At 40.9% G+C, this 15,603-nt stretch overlaps 2 protein-coding genes across 2 annotated transcripts; one reads left to right on the top strand and one right to left on the bottom strand.

The window, feature by feature from the left end:
- Positions 1 to 96: 96 nt before the first annotated feature.
- hnrnpm (heterogeneous nuclear ribonucleoprotein M) lies at positions 97 to 8,107 on the bottom strand. Its single transcript, XM_054602925.1, is given in 17 exon segments — positions 97 to 549; positions 649 to 700; positions 797 to 1,380; positions 1,534 to 1,635; positions 1,728 to 1,796; positions 2,113 to 2,205; positions 2,691 to 2,813; positions 3,251 to 3,311; positions 3,402 to 3,451; positions 3,572 to 3,725; positions 3,967 to 4,166; positions 4,169 to 4,220; positions 4,323 to 4,416; positions 4,557 to 4,564; positions 5,277 to 5,329; positions 6,871 to 7,055; positions 7,827 to 8,107. Coding segments are annotated over 17 exon segments (2,133 nt in total). The 5' UTR covers positions 7,916 to 8,107; the 3' UTR covers positions 97 to 385.
- Positions 8,108 to 9,944: 1,837 nt separating this feature from the next.
- dmap1 (DNA methyltransferase 1 associated protein 1) lies at positions 9,945 to 15,332 on the top strand. Its single transcript, XM_054602911.1, has 10 exons — positions 9,945 to 10,329; positions 10,534 to 10,625; positions 11,094 to 11,289; positions 11,468 to 11,626; positions 11,752 to 11,919; positions 12,140 to 12,325; positions 12,671 to 12,742; positions 13,437 to 13,509; positions 13,773 to 14,125; positions 15,068 to 15,332. The coding sequence occupies exons 1-10, from the start codon at positions 10,234 to 10,236 to the stop codon at positions 15,125 to 15,127; spliced, it is 1,455 nt and encodes a 484-aa protein (XP_054458886.1). The 5' UTR covers positions 9,945 to 10,233; the 3' UTR covers positions 15,128 to 15,332.
- The last annotated feature ends 271 nt before the right edge of the window (positions 15,333 to 15,603 follow it).

Here is a 15,603-nt window from a genome sequence, read left to right as displayed (position 1 = left end):
AACCACGAGATATAAATGTGTAATCTCAATTGTTAATTTACAAATCCACTATTACCAGCAATGCAATAACAAAACTGAAGACAAGGCATTTCAAATACGGAGGTTTATTTATCAAAACACCTTACAGAACAAAAGGCAATGACAGGTGAAGCAGGACAGAAAGAAAATTAAAAATTTGGTCTCTAAAATAAAGAAAGTAAAACTAAATCAAAAACTAAAAACACGTTCACTGTGACAAGTTACTAACTAAAATAACATTTTCACTGTTACAAATATCTAACAAACCAAGTGAATATAATGAATATCCGATGGGCAAATTAGAAGATACAGAGCGCTTGGACTTTTTAGGGACTAAATGAAATGTCAGATGTAACAGACAAATTATTTATGCATTTCTATCAATCCTGACATCAATTTCTCTTCCGTTCAGCCGATAGCCATTCATGGTCCGGCAGACACGCTCAGCAGTTTCAGGGGTGTCGAAGCGAACCACACCACAGCCCTTGGACTTGCCGTTCTCCATCTTGATATCAGCATACTGGACCATGCCTGCAGAAGGAGGGGATCAAATGTTACAAGTCAGCTTGATGTAAAATGGCAGACAATAATTGATTTTCTCCAGTACTTGCAGACTATAACTACTCTTACCACATGTGTTGAAGGTATCCTTCAGCATCTTCCAGTTGAAGTCAAATGGCAGCTGGAGAAACAAAAATGATTTCATATAAATTACAATCATACGCAAGAAAAAATTAAGTCCAAAAAAAGTCCAACTACCCTTAAGATCAATACTTACATTTCTGACAAAGATCTGGCATCCCTTCCTGACATTGCTTCCTCCAGTTCCAGGCCCTCCGGCTCCTCCAAAGGTATTCCCGACAAATCCACGATCCATTTCTCCAGAGCGATCAAACTGACCACCAACTCCTCCAGACCCCATCCGATCCATGCCAGAGCCCATGCGGTCGATGCCACCGGCGGGGAAGCGGTCAAGTCCTCCAGTGGAGCCTATGCGGTCGAACCCGGTGGCCATGCGGTCAAGCCCGGTGTTGCCCAAGCGATCCATACCCATTGGGGCGCCGAAGTCCAGGCTAGATCCCATGCGATCCAAACCAGACGGGCCTAGGCGATCGAACCCAGCTGGGCCGAGGCGGTCGATGGTGGAGCTCATACGGTCCAGACCTGGTCCAAGCCTGTCCATACTGGGCCCCAGACGTTCCATCCCTGAGCCCATCCGGTCGAAACCAGAACCGAGCCTCTCCAGGTCAGACCCGCGGTCCATCCTCTCCATGCCCATCCGATCCATCCCTGCCATGCGGTCCATGTTGGCTCCCATGCGGTCCATTCCAGAGCTCATGCGGTCCATACCCAGAGAGTTTCCTGTAAAGGCAAGTTAACAAAAAAAAGAAAAAAAAAAAAAAAAAGAAATAAACTGTTACATCGACTATCAACGCTGAAGTGAAAATTGCATCTGATCCGGTTAATCAGATTAGTTATCTGAAGAAAATCAAAACAAATCCTGGAAATACTAACCCATTCCTCTTTCAAAGGAGTCACCAAAATTATTGCGAGACATGCCCATTTCATTTCGCCCAAACTCCCTGTCAAAAGCACCACCAATCCCACGGTCCATCTCTGACAATGCAAGAGATGAAACCATTAGAAACATCCAGCGAAACGTGAAAGAGTTCCACGTCTGCTTTGGATTTGTCAACACGTCTCCTTACCGTTCATTCTGCCCATTCCGGAAGAACCAAAACGATCCATGTTGTTCATTCCTCCAAAGTTGTCCATTCCTTGAACAGAGGAGAAGAAAGTCTTATATCAGCGGACACAACCAGAGAAAGATTGACGGGCTGGGTACGGTACATCATGAAGGCGTTTAAGTCCTAGTGACTAAAACTCATAATTCACTCTGGCAGAGTCTAGGTGCTTAAAATATAAAATTGTTGATATATACATATTCCATCTGGCTACGCTCACTGTTCAGCTGTTGGCAATGGAGGTAAAAACTCGTTGCAAATGTTCTCCTAACATTATTTAAATTATACCATGCAGCAGTTGAGGTACATATAGTTAGGGCGAAGCTACTTGAAGATGTTCAGTACATACCTCCTCCGCCACTGCCACCGCCTCCTCCTCCTCCACCACCACCTCCTCCTCCCATACGACCTCCCATGTTACCAAAGCCCATTCCATCCATTCCTGCAAGTAAGAAGAGTGATGATAAGCCACTGATTTTACTTATCCTTTGTCAGGGGTCGGACAGACTTTTAAGAGCAAAAACAAGACAAGTCTCTTTCAAGGTACCTCAACCAATAATTTCAAGACAAATCGCATCTAAATTGTTACTATAAATGAAATTGCAATAAATACGAAATAATTATTTTATATGCAAAGCAATCAATGTATTTCGTCACTTTGTTTTACCAGCTGTTCATATTAACTTTGATGTATGCTTTGATAATGATTTAATATGATGACTGGATCACTTCATTTCAAATACTAAAAAGATTGTTGGTATGAGTGATTGTGTAGATAAAACCAGATACTATGCTGAAAATGTAATATTTCTCAAAGAGTTTATCCAAATTGAAGGCATATTCCTAACCTTGAAAACAACTGTTAAAGTTAAGCATTTAACCCAGATTAACAAAAAAGCAAAACAAAAAAACACTGGAGCTAGCTACCTCCAGGGCCCATGTTGCCCATTCCTCCACCGCCACCACCTCCTCCTCCTCCTCTATTGAGCTGGGTAGCATCAATGGGCTGGCCACCAGGTCCCAGGCCCAAACCAATACCACTCAGGCCACCTGGGAAGAAGAAATGGGTACAAGATATTGTCTAAAAATTGTGTGTCTGTACAAATAGTTTTTTTTTTTTTTTTTTACAAATCCACAGTATTACCATTCTTTAGTATCAAAGCTGCAGTGGAAGCACAAATTAATGAAATGTTTGTTCTATATCAAAATATTCAGTAACTCAGCAAGGCCCAAAAGGCTTCTGACAGACCACCAAGTGTGTATCTTCAGATAAATGCAAGTGGCGAATAAAGACACTGGTGCTACCTGCTTGTTTCTACCCAATACTGTAACGGCACCTGTGATATCACCGGTGCAGTTCTGAAGCAGCTAAATTTAAACGGTGAGGATACTGTGGTTAAAATCATTTAAAGTATTTAATTAACAACCACACGGCCTTTGTTTATCCTTTCATGAATATTAGTGAAGAAAGCTACATGAATACTTACGGGGAAGAGCAGAAGCAGCTCTGTCAGGTGGACCAAAATCTTTGGGCAGGGATTTCTCATCCTGTAAGAAAAAAAATATACATAAATGCATTTAGACTATGTTCTTCAGTTATAATGTGAGCCAATGTACAGTGAGATTTAGGCAACATACCAGTTTGACGTGCATGACTCTGTTGAACAACAGCTGCCCATTAAACATAGCTGTGAAATCATTAAGGAAAGGGCACCAGAGAGATTTTGAAACAACGCGATTCTACTGATTTGACCGTCCATGCATATAAAAAGGGATCAGAATCCAACATTTTTTTCAAAAAAGGATACAGACAGCTTGGACTGCTTCAATGGGCATATCAAATGTCACTGTTCCCATGCCTCTGCTCTTCCCATCCTTGTCCTCCAGAATGTCGGCCCTCACCACCATGCCTGCCATGCTGAAAACCTCTTTCAGCTTCTTCCAGCCCACTTTGTAGTCAAGCTGCAGGCACAAGGAACATTTTTCAGGTGTTACTTGCTTATCCACAAGACATGGCAAACTTAACTACGGTTTCTCACCATATGTTAGATTAAATTAACAGCTGAATAAATTAACACTAAAAAAAAGGTATCGCTGGAACTATTTGCAAGTTATTTTATTAAATAAAAATACCATCATTTATTGGCTTAAATTAAAGATTACATTTTTTAGAACAACAATAGGACAACTCTGGAAGACTCACATTGGCCACAAAGACAGTCATGCCAATCCTGCCAGCCTGGAGACCATGTATGATCTCGTTAGGGATGTTGGGGTTGTTCATCAGGCTAGGAGGAATGTTGACTACGGAGCCATTTGGTCCTGGACCCATACGTTCCATGTTCATGCGATCCATTCCACCCATTCCTCCCATTCCGCCCATTCCACCATGGCCCCCGGATGACCTCCACCCTGAGTCTTGTTCATCTCTCTCTGAGCAATCACACCATCAGGGTCCTAACAAAGAGCATGAAAATGTGACAAAGGAAAAATATTCGACTGAGATTTTGATAACTTTGCTGCACTTTGATTTATTCGGTTATTTGTGCTGTGGCCTACCTCTTTCACTTTCAGGGGACGTCCATTGAGGTTGTGCTTGTTGACCTTCTCCACCGCTTTCTTCATAAGCTCTTCAGTCCTAAACTCAACAACACTGACAGAAATATACAGAATATCATGTAAGAGAAATCAAGTAAACTCCCATAATTAAATAACTACCCTTTCCATTTTGTCAAGCTGAAAGGCACAACACAAAAAATGCTGAAAATGCTTTTAAGTGGATAAACTACTTACGCACAACCCTTCATTGTTGGAGAGAAAAGGAGACATCAGAACGGGCCGCAACAAAAGGAGTAAACAATTAAAATTAGTAAAAGCAGTTGCTAAAATAGATGTTTTAATTTACAAAATATGGAAGCAAAATTTTTAAATTTCATGCACAATCATAAGTTCACACAAGCCCACAGCCTTGGCCACAACTCTGTGCTTCAACATAAAAATTATTATAGCACAATGCAGGCAGGTCTGGTGAATATTAAAGAGTATTGTTCCCCAACATCCAAAGGGCAGAAAATCCACAGTAAGATCGGATTCCCCACTACTAAGATATTGGAGGCAACGTTTCCAGTAAAGCTGTTCTACGGAATGAGTTATATTTAACAACCATCTACCAGCCTTGTAACAACCTCTTGCAAACTAGACCCCTTTAGTTCATGAGGAGCAAATCCAGCCACCAAAGGGACTTTTTCACTCAGATACTGCAATCCCACAGGATTGGCTACAAAGAAAGCTGAAGTCCTTTTTTTATAAGAGCATCAACCCTCAGGATGACATCAAGTCAGTGCCACAAACGACACCAAATAAAAACACGCCTCCAGCATGTCACCATCTCACACACTCCACCAGGTATCTGAAGCTGAACAATTTCCAACAATGAAAATGAAGACACCAAAGCTGACAAACACAGGTTTGTCTAGGATTATTCATGTTTTATTTGTATGTATTTGCACTTACCCTCGATTTGCCTTCTGCGTCCATTAAGTGTTCCACGTACGTTACCTCACCCACTACAAATCAGATTCCAGAGACGACACACACCAAGGGGAGAGAAGCCGAGAGAACAATGGGGGTTTAGAGCAGACACACAAGTAGGGTGGCCGGTGACAGTGAGCTCAGACTGCCAGTCCTGCGCCTTCCCCCAGCAGCAGCACAATATGGTACAGGTCTACAAAAAGCAAGCCATGAGTCTTTATTAAAAAAATGTAAGACCTCTTAGCCTGTCCTTGTTGAATTCTTCCGAAGCACCAAAAGCAATCGACTGAGGACAACAACTGTTGAAATGGCCTTCAGCCTGCCTATTTGGATATAATGCCGTGACCACCACCTCCTACCTGACGGTAATTGACCCAATAATTTCACGTAGGCAAAACCCGTTCAATGCATCAGTCCATTTCATTGCAAACCTCTGCATACTTTGTCAAATGTCGCCATTTTAAAACATCAGACCCATGCAACGATACATTAGCCCATCAACTGAGTCTGAGTAGAAAACCTACAGCTAGAAACTACCCATTATCTTAATAAATGCATTCTCTTAGTGGATAAAAACATGTTCTTAAAGTGGACCTGTTCCTTAAAACGCACAATATCAGAATTTTGATTCAGCGTCGACCACAGCCACGCATTCATTCCAGATCACGTCTGTTCAGCGAATGGACATCAGTGACCAAACCTCTAGAGACAAGGACAGTGCATAAGAAGTTGCTTCATTTTGTAGACCTGTACCCCAAAGAAAACTCCAACGCATGGCCGTGTTTGGCACGATATGGAGATCTGCTGAGAAAACATTTGCTTGTCAAGGTCACACCTAAAAGAGAAAATGCAATTTAACTCCACAGTCAGTTGTCATTGAACGAATACCAGGCACTCCTTCTGAAAAAGGATTGTACCCTTCTTAACACATGCTTTAATTACAAGTGAATGCCAATTTAGCGCATTACTTATATCATTCCAATATCCCATAACTACATGAGTAACAGCCCATGTAAATCCATATGTACATTTATGAGAGAAATTAAGGCTAATCCGATGTTGCTGCATCACAAATTATTTAATTTTTATATATCATGAGAGCTCATGTTTTAAACCTTAAATTACATGTTGCAACTGGGAGCAACTTGTCTCTTGTTTTCTGGGCAAAAATCATTACATTATGGCAATGTAATGTATGTTTTTGGATTTCTTGGGGAGAAGCATCTCAACATGCCGCTCAAGATCCCAAGCCATTGGATTTTCCCAGTAGTGGACCGGCTTAACACATATACAAACCCCACTTCACAAAAACCACAATAGGTTTCACTAATCTCGATGGAGAAAAAAATGTTCATTCTAACATCCAGGTTCATTGCACTTGTACAAGTCTGCAGCAACACCTTAGTTGACAGACCTCGTCCAAAACCTTTGTTCCAGATAACTCCCACGGGATCTCAAGCAACATTGTACAACTTAAGTTTCTGCACAAATCCCAAAAATGAACCCTTCAAAGCTGAAGTGGTCAAACAAAATGACCCTGGATGCTAAATCTGTTTGTCGTGTCCAAACACCTTACCTTTTTCTTTCATCAGGTCTTTGAGAGCTTGCCATTTGACATCGTATGGGATGTTGCTGACGAAAACGCGGTATCTTTTGTTGACGTTTCCATAGGGTTCATAGCGCCCACCGCCTCCACCTCTCTTCTGGGGCCTCTCCTTCCTGCTTGAATTGGGTTCATGTTTGGGTTTACCATTCACTTCTCTGTAAAGACACATCAGTAAACAGTGAGTTTTATAAGTGAGCCCATGAAGGTATAGAATTACGCATGATTAGCTTCTGGGGGATGTAGATGCAAAGCCAAAAAGGCAGCTAGCGGGGACCCGTAGGAGATAAATACATTTACTGCAGGCACATTTGCATTTTGATTTATCTCATGCATTGCTCCTTTAAAGTGGCCAAAACGAGGCCATTAGTGCATTTAACTCAAATAGTGGGCCTAAAACTGGTGAACTATTTTATGTTTTAAAAGAGTACGTGGTTAAAGTACTGTTTATAATATCAATAAGAACACAATTACAGTGTTGTGAACTGCTTTTATAGTCTAAAAATTGAGACAATTGCACTTCGGCCGCGTGGCAAGGCCGCTGCTCGGAGGCACCGGTAGTAGGCCTGTGCTGCGCAATTACAATACCGTGTATGTGTTTAACGTGTGGGATCAAATTGCAAAAGAACATAAGAATAAAAAAAAGGTGCATATATTTGAGATTAACACGTAAACTGCACATATATTAACGCTACTTAGTGTTGCGTAAAATGGAGGGATGCGACCTGTAATTAGACGGGTCCCAAACACGCCTCCTATAAGCAGCTAATCTCATTACAACGACCTTTAAGACATTGTGGGCCTTGTATCATTGATTTATATTATTACCTTATAAGGATGCGACTAAGTGAACGTTCTGTTTTTTGAATGAGTTCGAATCTTTACCGTTGACTGTGCTCCAACAAAGGAACCTCTATGAATGGACTCACCCTGGCTGCTGCTGCTGCGGCGGAGGCTGCTGCTGCTGCGGGCCTTCTTGTTCGGGCACGTTAGTCTTCTCAGCCTGCTCGTCTGCCATCTTTTTTTTGTTTTTTGTTGCGCAGTTTAGTGTCCTTCTAAAAAAGAAACTGTGTTATCGAAGACAATCTTCGACGCTATTCGCAAGTGACCTTATAAACTGAACGTAATGGGGAGCGGGGGGGGAAGAACTGCGCCAACCAACTCTGAAAATGGCGGAGAGATGAGTAACCAGGAACAACGAATGCTGGGAATTTTTAAACCAGGGAGAGAACGGTCTACATCCGGGGTATTTAAAAGTAATGGTCATCACCGCGCAAAAGGGATTTTCAGAATAAAGGTGCTCGGAATGCAGACAAATAAACCTATAAAAAACATCAAAACTTGAGTCAAATACAAATGTTTTTAGTTTGAGTGTGTGTGTTTTTTTTTATATACAGAAAACGCGGATGTAAAAAAATATAATTCACTTTTTTTAATTCAATTTTTAACACCAATTTGTGACAGTTTTAAGTTAAAACTTTGAAATTGTTGTGTCAAAACCACCATATTTTAGTTTGGGTAAAACATGTATTCGTATTAGTCTGTTTCTGCACTGGTTTATGCTCTTAGATGCTTGTTTAAGAAAGGAGATGCACTTCTGGTGACAAGTAGTTCTCTTGAATACCTCTATGTTGAATACACTTATTGAAAGTCACTTTTGGATAAAAAAGCGTTTGCTAAATGAGTGTAATGTAAATGTAAATAGCCCAACAAAAATAAGAATCCAATGTGGGGTCAAATTTGACCCAGTGACTTTTAGTAAGCGTGGTGCTGGAGAGATGGGCTTTGGCCTTAGGAGGAATTACACAGACTTAATGGCTCACAAGTCCAGGACAAAAAGTAAGGATTTCATTATAATGCTGTACCTTTTAGGATGCTATGCTATGATCTGGTGGCAAATCAGATTGCTTACACATTTATTGCATAATCCAAGTCGTCAAAGCATGCAATGGCTTTTGATTCTGAACTTTTGTCTTCAATGTAATGCATAATGCATAATTTCCATTCTCTGTCACTGCTAGATGTCAGTTTAAAGATTCAGAAAAAGAAGGATGGTTTACCTGTGATAATCATGGTGGTTGGCTGTCGAAATGGTCTTACAAAAAACCTTGACAATATTCTGCTTGTCTCTTATTCTCTAAAACAAATCAAATATCACAAACAAAAATGAAGAAATAATATTGTTGACTACAGTACCAGTCAAAAGTTTGGACACACCTTCTCATTCAATGGTTTTTCTTTATTTTTATTTTTATTTTTTTCTACATTGTAGATTAATATTGAAGACATCCAAACTATGAAGGAACACATATGGAATTATGTGGTAAACAAAATTTAATGTTTCATTAATGCTAGAATCCCGGTGACCGGAGCACCCGGATGGAAATAGGTTCGTTCACCGGCGATCACCGCGCATTGCATGCCGGTAGTTTTTATTTTTATTTTTAAATTCATTGAGAAATTTGTTCATATATAAAACACAATATATTTAATATATATATATGTATATATTTAAATTTTCAAGTTTTATTTTTAAGATCTTAAGTTGATGCAAACCAGAATATGTTTTATATTTTAGATTCTTCAAAGTAGCTGAATGAGAAGGTGTGTCCAAACTTTTTGACTGGTACTGTATGTCATACTGTAGCTTATGTGAACACGTTTATTTTAATCGCTCTATGCCTCACCTCTCCTGGTCTCTTTTTTTTTACTTTTAACATTGATTGTGTGGCATATACTATTCTACTGTACTGCATCATTTGAGGAATTGTATTACCGGTAATCTTGCTCAAATTTTGTTTCCATCATTCATTGATGAAACATTTCAAAACATTTTTTTTTCATTTTAAAGAATGAGATCTGTTTGCTTTTCTATGGTTTATACTCTTGATACACTTGATTCAACTTGTAATGGTTTGTTGTGTTATTGATTTCAACCCTGCTGGTGTTTAAAAATAAGATGCTGTAGCTGCAGTACACCGCCAGACCGCACGGGGGCGCCAGTCAATCAAAGCGTAGCTTAATATCATCATCAGCGGGGACGGAAGTAATGTTGGTTTAGTTGCTAGCTACTCACCTAGCCTTAACAATAGCTTTTTGAATATTTTTCTACTGTATCTATAGCTTTCATGTAAAGTAGAAACGCGCTACGAAAACTTATCTCACAAAAGAGTCACATGGCTTTTTGCGGCTCTGTGTAAAGTGAATGTAGCTTTGAAATGACAACGTTAGCGTTAGCATCGAGCTAGGAGCGCAACTGAGCGAGCGCCTGTGAATGAATACAGAGTATTTACGTTTGACAGGTTGTGAGAAGTGTTAATCGACCACATATCAGTCATGGGTACTGGTGCAGATGTCAGGGATATTCTGGAATTGGCTGGAGGAGATAATGACGGTCCCATCAGCAAGAAAGATCTCATCAACTCAGACAAGGTAAGACATAATTAAAAATAACGTTATCCATCCAAGTAATTTCCCTAAATTTGAATTAAAATTCACAGAGTTGTCCAGGGCGTGGGACTCAAAGACACAAAACATGCCATTTACAAAGCAATCTATTGAGAAGATTATGTTGTTGTTATTCTTGACCAGTTTCCATATGAGTTAAATAACCTTTTTCCACATCATCTGTCTCAGAAAAGATCCAAGAAGACAACCGAAACGCTGACCTTCAAGAGACCCGAGGGAATGCACCGAGAGGTCTATGCTCTGCTCTATTCAGATAAAAAGTATGGGCTCCTTTTCTGTATTTCTTGAAATCAATGTACTGAAATACCCTTAAGATTATAAAGTTATCAAGTCCTGTGTGTTCTAGCCACTTTACTTATTGTTATAGCTATTAAGTTGCCAGAGGGAGGTTTTTCTCTCTTCCATGAAAATGTATTATTCATCTTTCTTTTCCAAATTAGAAATTAAGACCAAGTACAGCCAAGCGAGTGGCATGTTCACCCAGTCAATCAGTGGAAGGTTTTATGTTAAAGCCACCTATAAAGGGAGAGCATGTCAATTTTCTGCTTGCCTGTCCTCTGGATTTTCAAGGCTAACAATTTATACTGTTTATCCCTTCCCATTGTCTCTCCGACTTTACACACTGCAATGTGTGTTTGGTATATTATGTCATATAGTCACTTATGACTTATGTGCTGAATATTCTTGGCTTGCTTTAACAAAGACATGTTTTTCTTGATAATCCGCAGAGATGCACCCCCTTTGCTGCCTAGTGATACTACTCAGGGCTACAGGACAGTCAAAGCCAAGCTGGGCTGTAAAAAAGTGCGTCCCTGGAAGTGGATGCCCTTCACCAATCCAGCTCGCAGGGATGGGGCTATTTTCCATCACTGGAGACGTGTGGCAGAGGAGGGCAAGGATTACCCATTTGCCCGCTTCAACAAGGTAGGGATGACTAAATACTCCTCTTTAATCTCACCACTTATTCAATACAAACACAAAGGAGTTTTATTGCTTCCAATCTTCTGTCAGCTCCTCCTTGTTCAGACGTATACTAGTTACTTTGTTCAGTTATTCATCCCGATTGACTGTGTGCTTTCTGTTCTTCCGTCTGCTTTTGTAGACAGTGCAGGTACCAGTGTACTCTGAGCAGGAATATCAGATGCATCTCCATGACGATGGCTGGACTAAAGCAGAGACAGACCACCTGTTTGACCTGTGCAAGCGCTTTGACCTGCGCTTCGTAGTTGTCCATGACCGTTACGACCACCAGCAATACAGAGTAATCCTTAAGCCACTCATCCACATTACTCACATTCCCTTTCACTGAGGATATATTGCAAAAATCTCAGTGCTGTAAGTTAAACCCCATATTTGTAGTGATGATTCTTCCATTTATGCTTTCAGAAACGTTCTGTGGAGGACCTGAAAGAACGCTATTATAGTATTTGTGGTAAGCTGACCAAGGTCCGTGCAGCTTCAGGGACAGAGCCCAAGATCTACATCTTTGATGCCGGCCATGAAAGGCGCCGTAAAGAGCAACTAGACAAGCTCTTCAATCGCACACCTGAACAGGTTAGTAACTTTGTAGTTGGATTCTTATGTTGTTTTTTGGCTTTCATAACTTTGATATTGCCCAGCCAAGACGGGTAGTATCATGCCTAGCACAACACAGTTATAACTACAGTTAATAATGCAGTTGTGTTTTTTTTTTTGTGGTTAAATAAATCCAACAATATTTCCATAGCCAGCCTTTTTAAATATTAACATTGCACTACTCTTGTTTTTCCTGCAGGTGGCAGAAGAGGAATATCTTATTCAGGAGCTAAGGAAGATTGAGACTAGGAAGAAAGAGCGTGAGAAGAAGGCCCAGGATCTGCAGAAACTCATTAAAGCAGCGGACACGACCACAGAGTTAAGACGAGCAGAAAAGAGAGTTTCCAAGAAGAAGCTCCCACAAAAAAGAGAAACGGAGAAACCGGTATGATATGCACTCATACAGAAGGAGCGAAGTAATGCACAAGCCAACAATTTGTACCCGAGAAATGTTTACCAGCAAATTACAGCATCAACAGAGGGGGGGGGATTGTGCTTTATCAAAGCAATAGTACAATGAAGAATTAAGATTCAGTTCTGTCCCAATATTTTGTATTAAGCATTTTATATTATTTGGATGGAACTCAAGGGGCTGCTGTGTCGCAGTCTCAAATTAAGTCCTGATCTATCCCATAATAATTCATTGAATATTTTTACATGTCAAGTCTGTCCAGAGTTCAGAGGGTTGTCATTATCCTGTCTCTTATCAGTTATTTTCTTTTTTCTTTAGGCCGTTCCAGAAACCGCGGGCATCAAGTTCCCAGACTTCAAATCAGCAGGAGTCACACTGCGCAGTCAGAGGGTGAGTATAGCTCATACTGAGGTAGTGGAATTACAAAACATTACTGCAACCTGGGCATCTGCTACATAAAACTTTACTGTGGCTCTCAAATACCAGTAAAGAACTTAAAATAACAATCTGAAACAAAGAACAAACCTACAGAGGTCAGAAATAACCCGACAGCTCTGAATTAAGAACGTATTGTTCTCTCTTCTTTGCTGACATTTATTCATCAATTCTGTTTTGTTCAAACCAATATTAATATCAAAACAATTTTAGTAAAGCTGGACCCGGCAGCTGATGTATGTGAGGGACCAGGACGTCTGACTTGAGCATGCTATCTCTCATTAGCACTGTGATGATTAATTCTGTTAGTGACTTGCTAATATCTGTAAGACCTAGCAAGGGGACTCTTATTCATCTTCAAGACTGATGAGGAGCTGCCGCTCTCCATGGAAAATGCATTAGCACAGCTAAAGGAGTGGAGTATCCCTCTAGCTAATCAGTCAGACAGAGTTCAGTGGATAAAGACATTTTGATCTGGCCCGCTGAAGTGCATTTCATACGAATTAAAAGCCCAGAGGTGGAGCTGTTCATCCTAATATCCCAGGCACCTTAAATCACAACCGTGTGTGTCTGTGTGTGTGTGTGTGTGTGGTGTGTGTGTGTGTGTGTGTGTGTGTGTTTTCTCACTGTGTGTTTGTTTGTGATTCAGATGAAACTGCCCAGCTCGGTAGGCCAGAAGAAGATCAAGGCCATTGAGCAGATTCTGCTCGAGCAAGGAGTGGGTAAGAGTGAATTAACACGAGAAATTTGCATTTTACATTTAAAGTTTTACATTTTGAACTCAACAATCTTCCTTACCTAAGTGGCATGCTGACGTACCAAACAGTTTGGGACCAATACATTCATCAGTAACACCATCATGTTATATTACTATAATGGCCTCACAAATAACCCCTAACCCTTTTGTAAACAAGTTTCGAGGTGTGTTAATCAAAGCTCCTCAATTTTCATTCATATTTGCCTTTGTCTCCGTCTCTGGATCCAGATCTTAACCCCATGCCCACAGAGGAGATTGTTCAGATGTTCAATGAGCTGCGTAGCGACCTGGTTCTGCTGTATGAGCTGAAGCAGGCCCACAGCAACTGTGAATACGAACAGCAGATGCTGCGTCATCGCTACGAGGCCCTACTGAAGGCCGGCAGCGGAGGCATGTTGTGTGGAACTTTAGGGTCCGGACCAGCCGCTGCAATACTGGGTGGAGATCTTAATGCCACAAACAGCGCCACGGCATCCACCCCAGGGGCCGAAGCTCCATCCTGGCCCTGTGCAGATGACATCAAGGTGGAAGCCAAGGAGCAAATCATCGATGTTGTAGGAGCACCACTTACCCCCAACTCGGTAAGGCTGCACAGCACAGACGCAAACTTTTCCAAACCATCACCAAAAAGTAATCTTTCAACCAGAGCTGTTTTTAAGTCTTTTAAGTAAAATCCCAAAATCTTTAGAGGGCAAGTCCAAGTCAACTCCCAAGTCTATGAGAAGGGATTGGCAACTTGAAAAGCAAGTTTTCCTGTCTATCAATGCTTAGTATGGAAATTACAGTTGCAAAAATCACATCAAATACTTATAACTCATGACCATATTTCACAAGCTATTCTGCACTAATCCTGTTAAATTAAAACTTTAAGGCAATGGCCACTCGTATTTTTATTTTTATGTTACGTTTATTACAGTGTACGGTTGACCACTGTCCAAAGTGATGGCTCTGCTGAATGCGCATTAGTAAACCAATCACCCAAATTAATGACTTTCATTTTGAATGTCAAAGGAATACAGATTTATAGAAGGAAATAACGTAACATTAGTCTCATGAATTGGTATTACAAAGATTAGTTTAGATTAAGGGGCAAACAGGCTTGTGAAAGCAGTTAAATGCACTCGCAGGTACTTTTTTTAAATTTACATTTCAAAATGTTTCATTGCTGATGACGCAGAACCCCAGTGAGGGATCCAGTTATTGTTATTGCACTAGTGACTGATTGGTTTGAGTTAGTGTGTGGAAGGAGGCATGATCTGGGTAGTAGGTGGGAACCTCTTCTCATTCTAAATCCCCTTAATAAAGATCTGTGCTGGTAAAAAAAAAGTTGTATTGGTTGAAGAAACATGACTGTCTCCATATTCCCTTTGGCCAATAGTCAGCAGTGTAATTCAAAGCATACAGTATTTATGGCAAACGTGTTTTAGAAATAGGAATTGATAACTGTTAAAATAATCTCATAACTGTGAAAGAGGAAAACACTGACCGACCCTAAAGTGATTGTGTCGTGTGTCACATTCCAGCGCAAACGGAGAGAGTCGGCATCCAGCTCGTCTTCAGTGAAAAAGGTGAAGAAGCCTTGATGAGGACGAGAGCACCAGCTGTTACACGGTGCAGGACATGGGACCGTGTAAGTTACTGTGGTCACAGTGAAGACACACGTTTTATGGTTGGACAAGTGGGACACGGGGGAGCAGGACACCACTTTGCTGTTCATTTACGTAGAAGCACCACTGACTACACACACACACACACACACACACACACACACACACACACACACACACACACACACAAACAACTCTTCACCTACCAACGAGACCTCTCCAACACCTCCCCATCTGGCCTGCCCAGCATCTTTGTGACAAAGGCAACAACTGAGTGACATTTCATTTCATTACTGCTCGTCTCCCTGCCTCCACCATCGCTCAGCCTTAGATGAGGCAAGATCAACTGTAAATTGCCGGGCTGAGCTAATCGGGACATGGGGAAGAAGGTGGGAATGACTGGGTAATTGAAATGAATTGGAATGAAAGAAGAGACCTTGGGAGTGGGAGGA

The sequence above is a fragment of the Anoplopoma fimbria genome, chromosome 8, assembly GCF_027596085.1.
Source record: "Anoplopoma fimbria isolate UVic2021 breed Golden Eagle Sablefish chromosome 8, Afim_UVic_2022, whole genome shotgun sequence".
Classification (NCBI taxonomy): Eukaryota; Metazoa; Chordata; class Actinopteri; order Perciformes; family Anoplopomatidae; genus Anoplopoma; species Anoplopoma fimbria.
This window is presented reverse-complemented; position numbering and strand designations above follow the sequence as displayed.

What these genes read in the sequence shown, in the direction of transcription:
- dmap1 (XM_054602911.1), top strand. Translation starts at nt 10,234, where the DNA reads ATGGGTACTGGTGCAGATGTCAGGGATATTCTGGAATTGGCTGGAGGA. An exon ending in CATTTGCCCGCTTCAACAAG is followed by an intron (nt 11,290 to 11,467) that starts GTAGGGATGACT and finishes CTGCTTTTGTAG; the next exon opens with ACAGTGCAGGTACCAGTGTA. An exon ending in TCACACTGCGCAGTCAGAGG is followed by an intron (nt 12,743 to 13,436) that starts GTGAGTATAGCT and finishes TTTGTGATTCAG; the next exon opens with ATGAAACTGCCCAGCTCGGT.